Source organism: Anomaloglossus baeobatrachus, chromosome 7 (genome assembly GCF_048569485.1).
Source record: "Anomaloglossus baeobatrachus isolate aAnoBae1 chromosome 7, aAnoBae1.hap1, whole genome shotgun sequence".
NCBI lineage: Eukaryota > Metazoa > Chordata > Amphibia > Anura > Aromobatidae > Anomaloglossus > Anomaloglossus baeobatrachus.
The window spans coordinates 282,729,483-282,745,055 of NC_134359.1; the positions used below are offsets into that span (position 1 = coordinate 282,729,483).

The following is a 15,573-nucleotide window of genomic DNA, read 5'->3' on the forward strand; positions in this document are numbered from 1 at the left end:
GTATTATAGGCAGCTGAATAAAAGGGGGAAAAAAAAAAAAAAAGTCAGCCATGGAGATCTTATAAAAGAATGTTTATTAATACCACTACTAATACAGAGCGTAGTGACATGTGCTCTTCACATTTCCTCCATGATGTGGAAGTCGGCCATTATGGGCTGGGTCCCAAAGTTCATGTGGAGAGGGAGGGAGGTATATCCCATGGTAGGAGGCGTTGCATAGGTATGAGAGGACCCTTCAATAATAAATATCACTGAAAAGAAAGAATGGAGAGCTATAAAGAGCAACTCTACCCCGATGAGCGGCCGCCGATCACCCGGCTCAGCGCCAGATCTGACGTGTACGCACCGCCGCTCACACACCGTGACAACCGCCCAATGACAATTCTGTGTTCTGTTGTCAGAGCTGAAAAACTGATGATGGATGGATCTGCTCTTTATTAATATAATTGATAAATTAACTACTTATTGCGCAACGGTAAACTTTGGAAAAACACAAAAATCAGACTGAGGCTTTTGCTTTCTTTTCCTGCTATTTCCCTTAAAGGGGTTGTCAAAGACAATGTCCTGTCCTTAGGATAAGGCCTCAAAATCAGTGGGGGTCTGATATCCGACGCCCCTACAAGAAGTCCATAGGCAACAGTGCCATACACTGTGGTGGCCGTTCTCGGGTACTGCAACTCAGCTTCTATTGAAGTGAATGTGACCTAAGCTGCAGTACTGAAAGTCGCCACCAGGGGGTGTATGTAGCGATGGCATTCTGATTCCTACGTGTCGTGGCCATGAGACCTGGAGTGGTGGGGTCCCGGACGTCAGACCTTCACCTATAGGATACCGATGACCTGTCCTAAGAATATATATAAGTACTGCAAAATCCCTTAAATATATATATCAATGGTAACAGCCAGGACCTCTGCAGACAGTCACTACCTGCTGCATACAATCATCGGGTCTTGTGTACATAAAGGGGCGCTGCAGTAAAGAGATCACTCTCCCACCCATTAGACCATAAGGAAAACCGCTAAATCAATGATGCAGTGAACCTTTCACCATTTTTTTTTTTTTGCAATACTGGTTGCAGAGCAGAATAAAACACTGTTTCATTTTGCTTCTCATTTGCAGTTATTAGCAAAATATGTGGCACTTAAACAGTTAAAGAATAAATCCTTGTGAGATTTCACTGGGGGCGTGTACTTCCTCTTTCTGATGCTGACCAATTATAAGCAGGCAGACAAACACTGGCTGCACAGTGCGTTGCTGCTTGCTTATGATTGGTCAGCAGACAAAGTACACGCCCCCAGTGAAATCTCTCTGGTAATGCACACTAGGACTTATTCTTTAACTGTTTAGGTGCCAAATATATAATAGAGGGGGTGAAATGGGGGGGGGGGGGGTAAAAAAAAAAGTTTTATTCTACTCTGCAGTTACTATTACATTGAGTGTCCAGTTCAACATGAAACATTTGGTAAAAGGTCCTGGTTATTTTAATTTCTCTGCTTGCAATCAATGAATGGGAACCTTTACACCCAGAAACTGAGCTCTGATTATATACAACCGCGATACACGCAAGTTTTGTTATAAGGGAATAAAGCAGCACCGTTCCATTCATCGTCTATAGGATTGCCAGAGTACATGGCTGGGCTTTCTTTGGCAGTCCTATAGACAATGAATGGAGCAGTGGCCAACACGTGTAGACACAGCATGTATCAAGGGGGCCGTGACAAAACCCAGTCTCAGTAGGTAGTCGAATTTGCAATGCTAACAGCACTTTAAACAATTTGTACAGGATTATGGTGGCTCAGTGGTCAGCACTGTAGCCTTGTGGTGGCTCAGTGGTTAGCACTGCAGTGTTGCAGCACTGGGGTTCTCAGTTCAAATCCCACTCAGGACACCATCTGCAAGGAGTTTGTATGTTCTCCCCGTGTTTGCGTTGGTTTCCTCCCACACCCCGAAGACATCCTGATAGGGAATTTAGATTGTCAGCCCCAATGGGGACAGTAACTGATGTATGTAAAGCTCTGGAATTAATAGTACTAAGTGATTATTAGACAAAACATGGCCACTTCCGTATCCACCACTACCCCTGGCCGCAGGTTGTGTAATATAATCACTTAGCACAATAAGGCTATGTATCCGCAGATATATCCACAGGTATGTCCGCAGGTTTCCCGCAGAAGCTCCCCGGAATCCGCAGCTATCCATTGCTGCAGGATTCCAGTGAAAATAGCTGCGGTAAACCTGCGGACTTTCATGCGATTTACCTGCGGACTTCCCGGCCTGTATCTCCATAGTGGAGAGGCGGGACATCTGCAGATATTTCCGCAGGAATAATAGACATGCAGTTATGTGCAGCTGCAGGACATCCGCAGCATATTCCGCAGCCGCACATACCGCAGCATAGAGACAGCACTACCCAAATCCCATAGGAGAACATGGGGAGTGTCTGTACTTGCTAAAACCTGCGGATTTATCTAGAAAATCCAGATAAATCCGCAGGTTTTCCGTGGCAACATCCACGAGTACATAGCCTTAGGCTATGTGCCCACGGGCGCTCGTAACTGCGGATGTATCCGCTAGTATGAGCGCATGTTTCCCGCAGCTGCCCGCCGGCGTCCACAGCTATTTTTAGCTGCTAGATTACAGCGGAATAGCTGCGGGAAACATGCAGACATTCATGCGGCTTACCTGCGGACGTCCCGGCCTCTTATCTCCATAGCGGAGGGCCGGGACATCCGCAGGTAATTCCGCATAAATGATTGACATGCAATTATACATGCGGATGCCTACATCCGCAGCATTGTCGGCAGCTGCACTTTCTGCAGCGTGGACACAGCACTCCCCATGTCCCATAGGATAACATGGGGAGTGCCTGTACATGCTAAAACCTGCGGATTTATCTGGAAAATCCAGAAAAATCCGCAGGTTTTCCGCGGCAAAATCCGCAGAAACAAGGTCCCGTGGGCACATAGTCTAAGGCTATGCGCCCATGGGACGCTATATCTGCGGATTTTTCTGCATCAAAATCCGCAGCTTTCCCCCGGAATCCGCACCTTTTCATAGGTGCGGATTTTTCGATTTTTTTTTTTTTTAATTCAATTGAATAGGCAAAATCCGCACGAAAATCCACAACAATAATTGACATGCTGCAGATTTTTCCGCACGAAAATCCGCACGATTTCCGCTGCGGAAAAATCCGCAGCGTGGGCACAGCATTTCCTAAATGCCATAGAAATGGCTGGTGAGTAGCTTTGCTGCAGATTTCTGGAAAATCCGCGGCAAAATCCGTACATTTTCCGCAGCGTGGGCACATAGCCTTATAGTGAATGCACAATCTGTGGGACTATTTTGGAATAAGCAGCCATGTTTTTCTACTATTGTACAACCCCCTTTGCCGAGCCTGTGGCCCCAGTCTCACTTGGATCTCAGCCTTTCACTGAAGATAATGAATATTCCTATTCAGTGACAGCATGCAGAGAGGTAACGTTTTGCAGAATTGAAACCCTGCGTTTCATAGAACTCCCTTCCTCTATTATTACTCCTGGAAATGGATGAATAAATTGACAACTGGGCGTTTCCAGTTGGTTGGAGACCTATACACCGATCAGTGTAGGGCCTGGAATAATAAAACCGCCATTGGCAATTTATTCAGCATTTACCAGGTTAAATAGGTGTGCAAAAATCAAGTATTTTACTGCATGAGGCGCGTCATCAGAGCAGATCGGGTGAATGCTGCAGGAGGTGCGGGCAGCGTTTTATTGCAGCCGTGTAAGTTTTACTTTCTTAGGCCCCCTTCACACGTCCGTGTCTCCGGTACATGTGATGTCGGTTTCCACACGTACCAGAGATACAGGGACACGTAGACCCATTCAAATCAAAGGGTCTGCGCACACGTGACCTTGCGGAGCATACGTGTGCTCCACATGTAGACATGTCAGATTTTCTCAAGCAGTATCGACACCACATGGGACTGCACGGATGTGATCCATGTGACACGTACCGGAGAAAACCACGTTTCTGTGAAAGTTTCTACACTCACCTTCTCCAGTGCTGCTGTCACTTGCTTTTGACCCCTGCTCATTATGCTCATCGCATATGCACGGCCCAGAGGACCGGAAGCAGCAGCGGATAGTCGTAGAGTGAAAAATATCTGCACCATGGACAGCAGCGACTGGGACAGTTGAGCATAAAGTTACTGTTCTCCGTGTATTATCACAGATAGCACACGGAGAACGTTTGCGTGCCAAAATCACGGCACACGGAGGGCCATACGCACCTTTTACACGCCCGTGCAAAACATGCATTTTTCATGGACGTCTGAAAGAGGCCTTAAAGGGGTTGTCTGGTTAAAACAAGTTATCACCCATACCATAGATGTCAGAGTGCTCGGACCCGCTCCGATCGGCCGAACCGGACACTTTTATATCAATTAGATTGGATCAGCAACAAATGTGCTTCACTGCCCCTTCATTCAATCCCTATGGGGCTGCTGAGCGCTCCCCGTGGCCTTTTCTAGTGAATGAATGAATCAATCAATCATTGATTCATTGAATGAATGAATAAATCAATCATTCATTGAATAAATCAATCATAAATTGATTCATTGAATGAATGAATGAATGGTCAGACATCTGCACCGCCCCTCCATTCCAACACGGATAAACATTTCCCGCTGTGGAGGTCCCAGCGTTCAGACATTGATTGGCGATAACTTGTTTCCACCGAACAACCCCTTTAACATAAATACCCCTATATGCTGTCAGTTTCATTGCAAAGGTGCTCCGTAGACATGATGGCTACAGAAAACCAAAAGGTGGTGGCAGAAAGATTAGGAGAACTCCCAAACGCATTCTTGGACATGCAGCAGATTCCTTATTTAAAGGGTCTGTCTGATTTTTAACAACCCCTTTAAAAGTGGCCTTATCAAGGAATGTCTTTCGCTGGGATCTTGGGGTGGGCCTGTGAACATTTTACCGAATTTTAGGCAATGGTTGCACTTTAATAAAAACAAGAGTCTGTTTCTTAGAACACCCCTCGTCACCAAAGAGGCAAAAACGGCAACTAAACCTGTAACGTATGCACTCGTATAGATATCACTGGAGAATGGAGGACGCCTATTATTAGGAGACGGTGCATGTGATGGAGACCTGCTCCCCTACAGATGTGAGGGGCTTACTAAGAACATTCCTCCGATGGCTGCTGAGGAGTCGGACGTACAACCCTCCCGTGTATGGAGCAGTCATTGTGAGCGAAGAGCTGCAGGTTTCTAGGTTTCTCAATGTGAGAAGGATTTGGGGTGTAGCTATCCCCCCGAATACAGACATTAGGAGACGACACTGGCGGAGAACGCGGTGTTATTCTGAGCTCATCTCCTCATATCTCAGATCACTGTCACTATCGAAAAAAAATCCTCAAGCTTCTCCTCCCTCCATCACGAGACGCCGTCCTCCGGGCTCCTTCACCAGTCTGCAGCGTGAAGGCCTTTACATTTGTGTGTCCGATAGACCTGAGACAGCGCCATCTAGTGGAGGTCGAAGTATGAAATTCACAGCAGACCAGCGAACAAAATTTGGCTTCCTGTTTTAATCCAGGGGGGGGGGGGGGGGTTTCATCCCGAAGGTGGTGTAGACGGCTACATAAAAGTCTGGACCTCCATTTCCGCTCCCTGTGACGCGATGACATACTCCTCGACCTGTTCCACGTCCTCTGTGGCTATAACTTCCTCCACGGGAGAAACGTCATTGGCGATTACTGTCCCGTCCCCTATGGCGGAGGCCAGGGTCAGGGCGACCTGCTCGGTCAGGGACTCTGGGGTGGCGATGGTGATCGCGTCTGTAGTGGGGACTTCCTCTATGCAGGGCTCAGTAGTCTCGTCCAGTGTCACATTTTGGACCACGATATGGTGTCCCGGGCTGGCGCCGCTCACGAGCTGCTGTACTACATTCAGAATATGGCCGTCCACCTGTATAGACATGAAACATCCATCATTATTCAGCACAAGAAAAACAGGCTATACAGCGCGTCCACCCATCTCCTGTATACACCGCACCTCTATACAGCGCGTCCACCCATCTCCTGTATACACCGCACCTCTATACAGCGCGTCCACCCATCTCCTGTATACACCGCACCTCTATACAGCGCGTCCACCCATCTCCTGTATACACCGCACCTCTATACAGCGCGTCCACCCATCTCCTGTATACACCGCACCTCTATACAGCGCGTCCACCCATCTCCTGTATACACCGCACCTATACACAGCGCGTCCACCCATCTCCTGTATACACCGCACCTATACACAGCGCGTCCACCCATCTCCTGTATACACCGCACCTCTATACAGCGCGTCCACCCATCTCCTGTATACACCGCACCTCTATACAGCGCGTCCACCCATCTCCTGTATACACCGCACCTCTATACAGCGCGTCCACCCATCTCCTGTATACACCGCACCTCTATACAGCGCGTCCACCCATCTCCTGTATACACCGCACCTCTATACAGCGCGTCCACCCATCTCCTGTATACACCGCACCTCTATACAGCGCGTCCACCCATCTCCTGTATACACCGCACCTCTATACAGCGCGTCCACCCATCTCCTGTATACACCGCACCTATACACAGCGCGTCCACCCATCTCCTGTATACACCGCACCTATACACAGCGCGTCCACCCATCTCCTGTATACACCGCACCTCTATACAGCGCGTCCACCCATCTCCTGTATACACCGCACCTCTATACAGCGCGTCCACCCATCTCCTGTATACACCGCACCTCTATACAGCGCGTCCACCCATCTCCTGTATACACCGCACCTCTATACAGCGCGTCCACCCATCTCCTGTATACACCGCACCTCTATACAGCGCGTCCACCCATCTCCTGTATACACCGCACCTCTATACAGCGCGTCCACCCATCTCCTGTATACACCGCACCTATATACAGCGCGTCCACCCATCTCCTGTATACACCGCACCTCTATACAGCGCGTCCACCCATCTCCTGTATACACCGCACCTCTATACAGCGCGTCCACCCATCTCCTGTATACACCGCACCTCTATACAGCGCGTCCACCCATCTCCTGTATACACCGCACCTCTATACAGCGCGTCCACCCATCTCCTGTATACACCGCACCTCTATACAGCGCGTCCACCCATCTCCTGTATACACCGCACCTCTATACAGCGCGTCCACCCATCTCCTGTATACACCGCACCTCTATACAGCGCGTCCACCCATCTCCTGTATACACCGCACCTCTATACAGCGCGTCCACCCATCTCCTGTATACACCGCACCTATATACAGCGCGTCCACCCATCTCCTGTATACACCGCACCTATATACAGCGCGTCCACCCATCTCCTGTATACACCGCACCTATATACAGCGCGTCCACCCATCTCCTGTATACACCGCACCTATATACAGCGCGTCCACCCATCTCCTGTATACACCGCACCTATATACAGCGCGTCCACCCATCTCCTGTATACACCGCACCTATATACAGCGCGTCCACCCATCTCCTGTATACACCGCACCTATATACAGCGCGTCCACCCATCTCCTGTATACACCGCACCTATATACAGCGCGTCCACCCATCTCCTGTATACACCGCACCTATATACAGCGCGTCCACCCATCTCCTGTATACACCGCACCTATATACAGCGCGTCCACCCATCTCCTGTATACACCGCACCTATATACAGCGCGTCCACCCATCTCCTGTATACACCGCACCTCTATACAGCGCGTCCACCCATCTCCTGTATACACCGCACCTCTATACAGCGCGTCCACCCATCTCCTGTATACACCGCACCTCTATACAGCGCGTCCACCCATCTCCTGTATACACCGCACCTATATACAGCGCGTCCACCCATCTCCTGTATACACCGCACCTCTATACAGCGCGTCCACCCATCTCCTGTATACACCGCACCTCTATACAGCGCGTCCACCCATCTCCTGTATACACCGCACCTCTATACAGCGCGTCCACCCATCTCCTGTATACACCGCACCTATATACAGCGCGTCCACCCATCTCCTGTATACACCGCACCTATATACAGCGCGTCCACCCATCTCCTGTATACACCGCACCTCTATACAGCGCGTCCACCCATCTCCTGTATACACCGCACCTCTATACAGCGCGTCCACCCATCTCCTGTATACACCGCACCTCTATACAGCGCGTCCACCCATCTCCTGTATACACCGCACCTCTATACAGCGCGTCCACCCATCTCCTGTATACACCGCACCTATATACAGCGCGTCCACCCATCTGCTGTATACACCGCACCTATATACAGCGTGTCCACCCATATCCTGTATACACCGCACCTATATACAGCGTGTCCACCCATCTGCTGTATACACCGCACCTATATACAGCGTGTCCACCCATATCCTGTATACACCGCACCTATATACAGCGTGTCCACCCATCTGCTGTATACACCGCACCTATATACAGCGTGTCCACCCATATCCTGTATACACCGCACCTATATACAGCGTGTCCACCCATAACACTGCACCTATATACAGCGCGTCCACCCATCTCCTGTATACACCGCACCTATATACAGCGTGTCCACCCATCTGCTGTATACACCGCACCTATATACAGCGTGTCCACCCATATCCTGTATACACCGCACCTATATACAGCGTGTCCACCCATCTGCTGTATACACCGCACCTATATACAGCGTGTCCACCCATATCCTGTATACACCGCACCTATATACAGCGTGTCCACCCATAACACTGCACCTATATACAGCGTGTTCACCCATCTCCTGTATACACCGCACCTATATACAGTGTGTCCACCCATATCCTGTATACACCGCACCTATATACAGCGTGTCCACCCATCTCCTGTATACACCGCACCTATATACAGCGTGTCCACCCATCTCCTGTATACACCGCACCTATATACAGCGTGTCCACCCATCTGCTGTATACACCGCACCTATATACAGCGTGTCCACCCATCTGCTGTATACACCGCACCTATATACAGCGTGTCCACCCATCTCCTGTATACACCGCACCTATATACAGCGCGTCCACCCATCTCCTGTATACACCGCACCTATATACAGCGTGTCCACCCATCTCCTGTATACACCGCACCTATATACAGCGTGTCCACCCATCTCCTGTATACACTGCACCTATATACAGCGTGTCCACCCATCTCCTGTATACACCGTGTCCACCCATATCCTGTATACACCGCACCTATATACAGCGTGTCCACCCATCTGCTGTATACACCGCACCTATATACAGCGTGTCCACCCATATCCTGTATACACCGCACCTATATACAGCGTGTCCACCCATCTGCTGTATACACCGCACCTATATACAGCGTGTCCACCCATATCCTGTATACACCGCACCTATATACAGCATGTCCACCCATCTGCTGTATACACCGCACCTATATACAGCGTGTCCACCCATCTCCTGTATACACCGCACCTATATACAGCGTGTCCACCCATCTCCTGTATACACCGCACCTATATACAGCGTGTCCACCCATCTCCTGTATACACCGCACCTATATACAGAGTGTCCACCCATCTGCTGTATACACCGCACCTATATACAGCGTGTCCACCCATATCCTGTATACACCGCACCTATATACAGTGTCCACCCATATCCTGTATACACCGCACCTATATACAGCGTGTCCACCCATATCCTGTATACACCGCACCTATATACAGTGTGTCCACCTATATCCTGTCCACCGCCATTAACTTGAGAACGGCGGCAGCTATAGGCATAGAAGTGGTGTCTAAGTATAGTAAAGTAGCCATGCGCTACGCAATAATACCACCTATAGCGCCACCTGGTGGAAAACAACGGAGTTAGCATTTTTATCTCAAAAACGAAACAAAATAGAGAAAAAGAAGGGAATTTTGTTTACTTACCGTAAATTCCTTTTCTTCTAGCTCCAATTGGGAGACCCAGACAGTGGGGTGTATAGCTACTGCCCTCTGGAGGCCGCACAAAGAACTACACTTAAAAGTGTAAGGCCCCTCCCCTTCTGGCTATACACCCTCCCGTAGGAGTACAGATTCCTCAGTTTTAGTACCAAAGCAAGAAGGAGGAAAGCCAATAACAGTTTCAAAAACAAATTCAATCCGATAACATGATCGGAGAACTTAAGAAACAACATGAACAACATGTGCACCCGAAAAACGAAACCCTAAGAACAAATAGGGCGGGTGCTGGGTCTCCCAATTGGAGCTAGAAGAAAAGGAATTTACGGTAAGTAAACAAAATTCCCTTCTTCTTTTTCGCTCCTAATTGGGAGACCCAGACAGTGGGACGTCCAAAAGCAGTCCCTGGGTGGGTAAAAAGATACCACATGAACGGGCTGTCAGACAGCCTCTTCCTACAGGTGGGCCACCGCCGCCTGAAGGACTTGTCTACCTAGGCTGGCATCTGCCGAAGCGTAGGTATGCACTTGATAGTGTTTGGTAAACGTGTGCAGACTCGACCAGGTAGCCGCCTGGCACACTTGCTGAGCCGTAGCCTGATGCCGCAATGCCCAGGACGCACCCACGGCTCTGGTAGAATGGGCCTTCAGTCCAGATGGAATCGGAAGCCCAGCAGAACGGTATGTGTGAAGAATTGGTTCCTTGATCCACCGCGCCAGGGTGGATTTGGAAGCTTGCGATCCCTTATGCTGACCAGCGACTAGGACAAAGAGCGCATCAGAACGGCGTAGAGCCGCCGTGCGAGAAATGTAAATCCTGAGTGCTCTCACCAGGTCCAACAGATGTAAACCCTTTTCAAATTGGTGAACTGGATGCGGACACAAAGATGGTAAAGTGATATCCTGATTGAGATGAAAGGAAGAAACCACCTTGGGAGAAAACTCTGGAATTGGACGCAGTACTACCTTGTCTTGGTGAAACACCAGGAAGGGAGATTTGCAAGATAACGCCGCTAGCTCGGACACTCTTCGAAGAGACGTGACCGCCACAAGAAAAACTACCTTTTGTGAAAGCCGAGAAAGGGGAACCTCTTTCAAAGGCTCGAAAGGCGGCTTCTGGAGAGCAATGAGAACCTTGTTCAGATCCCAGGGTTCCAATGGCCGTCTGTAAGGAGGAACAATATGACAAACTCCTTGGAGAAACGTGCGTACTTTAGAAAGCTGTGCCAAGCGCTTCTGAAAGAATACGGATAGCGCGGAGACTTGACCCTTAAGAGAGCTAAGCGACAAACCTTTTTCCAACCCAGACTGCAGGAAGGAAAGAAAAGTTGGCAATGCAAATGGCCAGGGAGAAAACCCTTGAGCCACGCACCACGCTAAGAATATCTTCCACGTTCTGTGATAGATCTTAGCTGAGGATGGTTTTCTAGCCTGTCTCATTGTGGCAACAACTTCATGAGATAAACCTGAGGCCGCTAGGATCCAGGACTCAATGGCCACACAGTCAGGTTCAGGGCCGCAGAATTCAGATGGAAAAACGGCCCTTGAGACAGCAAATCTGGACGGTCTGGTAGTGCCCACGGTTGGCCTACCGTGAGATGCCACAGATCCGGGTACCACGACCTTCTTGGCCAATCTGGAGCGACGAGTATGGCTCGATGGCAGTCGGACCTGATTTTCCGGAGAACTCTGGGTAACAATGCTAGAGGTGGGAACACATAGGGGAGTCGGAATTGCGACCAATCCTGAACCAAGGCGTCTGCCGCCAGTGCTCGGTGATCGTGAGACCGTGCCATGAAAACTGGGACCTTGTTGTTGTGTCGTGACGCCATCAGATCGACGTCCGGCGTCCCCCAGCGGCAACAGATCTGCTGAAACACGTCCGGGTGAAGGGACCATTCTCCTGCGTCCATGCCCTGGCGACTGAGAAAGTCTGCTTCCCAGTTTTCCACGCCTGGGATGTGAACTGCGGATATGGTGGACGCTCTGCTTTCCACCCACGTCAAAATCCGATGGACTTCTTGAAAAGCTTGGCGACTGCGTGTTCCCCCTTGGTGGTTGATGTACGCCACCGCCGTGGAATTGTCCGACTGAATCCGAATCTGCTTGCCTTCCAGCCATTGTTGGAAGGCTCGCAGGGCAAGATAGATTGCTCTGATTTCCAGAACATTGATCTGCAGGGTGGACTCTTCCAGAGTCCACATCCCCTGAGCCCTGTGGTGGAGATACACCGCTCCCCACCCTGATAGGCTCGCATCCGTCGTGACCACTGCCCAGGACGGGGGAAGGAACGACTTTCCCTGTGACAATGAGGTGGGGAGAAGCCACCAACGCAGAGAGTCCTTGGCAGTCTGAGAGAGGGAGACAGTCCTGTCGAGGGACGTCGATTTCCCGTCCCATTGGCGTAGAATGTCCCATTGTAGAGGGCGCAGATGAAACTGCGCGAACGGGACTGCCTCCATTGCTGCTACCATCTTTCCTAGGAAATGCATGAGGCGCCTCAGTGAGTGCGACTGGCTCTGAAGGAGAGATTGCACTCCAGTCCGTAGCGAGCACTGCTTGTCCAGTGGAAGCTTCACTATCGCTGAGAGAGTATGAAACTCCATGCCAAGATAAGTCAGAGATTGGGTCGGGGTTAGATGAGACTTTGGAAAGTTGATAATCCACCCGAAACTCTGGAGAGTGTCTAGTGCCACCTTCAGACTGTGTTGGCATGCCTCTTGAGAGGGTGCCTTTATAAGCAGGTCGTCTAGATACGGGATGACCGAGTGACCCTGCGAGTGCAGAACAGCTACTACTGCTGCCATGACCTTGGTGAAGACCCGGGGGGCTGTTGCCAGACCGAAAGGTAACGCTACGAACTGCAGGTGTTCGTCGTGTATGACGAAGCGTAGGAAACGCTGATGCTCTGGTGCGATCGGCACGTGGAGATACGCATCTTTGATATCTATTGATGCTAGAAAATCTCCTTGAGACATTGAGGCTATGACGGAGCGTAGGGATTCCATCCGGAACCTCCTGACTTTTACGTGTCTGTTGAGCAACTTTAGATCCAGGACGGGCCGATACGATCCGTCCTTTTTTGGGACCACAAACAGATTGGAGTAAAAACCGTGACCTTGTCCCTGAAGAGGGACGGAGGTCACCACTCCTTCCGCTTTTAGAGCGGCCACCGCCTGCAACAGAGCATCGGCTCGGTCTGGTGGGGGAGAAGTTCTGAAGAAACGAGTTGGCGGACGAGAACTGAACTCTATCCTGTACCCGTGAGACAGAATATCCCTCACCCAACGGTCTTTGACGTGTGACAGCCAGATGTCGCCAAAGTGGGAAAGCCTCCCACCGACCGCGGGTGTGGGAATCGGAGACCGCAAGTCAGGAGGACGCAGTCTTGGCAACGGTTCCTCCGGCTGCCCTTTTTGGGCGTGACTGAGACCTCCAAGAATCTGAGCGTCTCTGGTCCTTTTGAGTCTTTTTTGACGAGGTGAATTGGGACCTGCCCGGTCCTCGAAAGGACCGATAACCAGACTGACCCTTCCTCTGTTGGGGTCTGTTTTGTCTGTGTTGCGGTAAGGATGAGTCCTTACCCTTTGAGTGTTTGATGATTTCATCCAAACGCTCTCCAAACAATCGGTCACGAGAAAAAGGCAAATTGGTTAAGCACTTCTTGGAATGAGAATCTGCTTTCCAATGTCTCAACCACAGGGCCCTACGCAAAACAACGGAGTTGGCTGACGCCACTGCCGTGCGGCTTGTAGCGTCAAGAACAGCATTAATCGCGTACGACGCGAATGCCGCCATTTGCGAGGTCAATGGTGCTACCTGCGGGGCAGATGCACGTGTGACGGAGTCAACTCGCGCAAGCCCGGCTGAGATAGCTTGGAGTGCCCATACGGCTGCAAAAGAAGGCGCCAATGACGCTCCAATCGCTTCATAGATGGATTTCAGCCAGAGCTCCATCTGCCTGTCAGTGGCATCTTTAAGTGCCGCTCCATCTTCAACTGCAACCAAGGATCTAGCTGCAAGCCTGGAAATTGGAGGATCCACTTTTGGACACTGGGTCCAACCCTTGACCACCTCAGGGGGAAAAGGATAGCGTGTATCTTTAAGCCGTTTAGGAAAACGCCTTTCAGGATAAGCGTGGGGTTTCTGGATTGCGTCTCTAAAGTCAGCGTGGTCCAGAAAAGTGCTTAAAGTACGCTTAGGGTATCTGAAATGGATTCTCTCGTGCTGCGAAGCTGACTCCTCCACAAGAGGAGCTGGTGGGGAAATATTTAACATCTTATTGATGTTAAATATAAGATCATTAACTATGGCGTCACCATCTGGTGTATCTAGATTGAGAGCGGTCCCAGGATCAGAATCCTGATCAGTTACGTCCGCCTCATCACCCATAGATTCATCTCGCTGGGATCCTGACCATTGAGATGAATGTGAAGGCCCGTCATAGCGAGCCCGCTTAGGCTGCCCGGGGCCATCATCCGAGTCAGAGTCTTCACCCTGAGGTGTATATGCCCGTCCCGGAGCTTGGAGCTGAGGGGGACCAGGGGGCAATGATTGCACAGTGTCCGTGGCCTGAAGTACAGGCCTAGCTCGCAATGTGTCAAGAATTTGTGACATAGTGAGAGACATTCTGTCAGCAAAAGCTGCAAACTCAGTTCCTGTCACCTGGACAGCATTCACAGGTGGTACACCCTGGGTCACGTCCAGCAGAGGTCCCGACTGTGCAAGCGCCGCAGGGGCCGAGCACTGCACACAATGGGGGTCCGTGGAGCCTGCCGGTAGAAAAGTCCCACATGCGGTGCAGGAAGCATATAATGTCTGTGCTTTGGCACCCTTGCGTTTTGCGGACGACATGCTGCTGGCTCTCTGCAATGTGAGAGAGTCTATAGCCAAAGGGCGACCAGCGCTATGCAATACAAAGTATTTGTAGCAACAAAATACTAAGAATACTACTGGCACAAGAGGGGTGAGCCCTGAGGGCTGCTTACCACCCGCTGAATAGCGGGTAAGAGGCTGCAGAATTCCTTGTCTGGGTCTCCCCGGCTCCCCTCTGCAGCTCAGCGTGTCAGCAGGAATGGCTGCCGGCGTCTGTGGAGAGGGGCGGTCCGTGGGAGTTCCCAAACAAAAGTGCGGGAAACAGTGTCCCCTCTGTGCCGATTGGGAGGGCTGGAGTATGTAAAAACGACTCCAGCCCTCAGCGCTGATGCACTGGCCAGCGTCCCGCCCCTCTCCTGACTGGCAGGTCTGGGGGCGGGAACGAACGGAAGCAGGCCGCAAAAGCCGGGGACTCGAGTTATCAGCGCGGCCGCCGTAAAAGCGCGGGCCGCGCTGAAGTCCCCGGCGCACCACAAGTGCCAGCCGCGCCGCAGTCCCAGCGGCCGGCATGACCGAATCCTAAACGTGGCCAGCGTCCCGCCCCTCTCCTGACTGGCAGGTCCGGGGGCGGGAACGAACGGAAGCAGGCCGCAAAAGCCGGGGACTCGAGTTATCAGCGCGGCCGCCGTAAAAGCGCGGGCCGCGCTGAAGTCCCCGGCGCACCACAAGTGCCAGCCGCGCCGCAGTC

The 15,573-nt window shown here is 50.9% G+C and overlaps 1 protein-coding gene across 1 annotated transcript in view; it reads right to left on the bottom strand.

Annotated features, from left to right (window-relative positions):
• Positions 1 to 57: 57 nt before the first annotated feature.
• E4F1 (E4F transcription factor 1) overlaps positions 58 to 15,573 on the bottom strand; it is an 88,852-nt gene continuing 73,336 nt past the window's right edge. Inside the window, exon 8 of the mRNA XM_075319789.1 lies at positions 58 to 5,956. Within this exon, the coding sequence (XP_075175904.1) occupies positions 5,627 to 5,956 (330 nt within the window). The 3' untranslated portion in view covers positions 58 to 5,626. The remainder of the gene's footprint in view (positions 5,957 to 15,573) is intronic.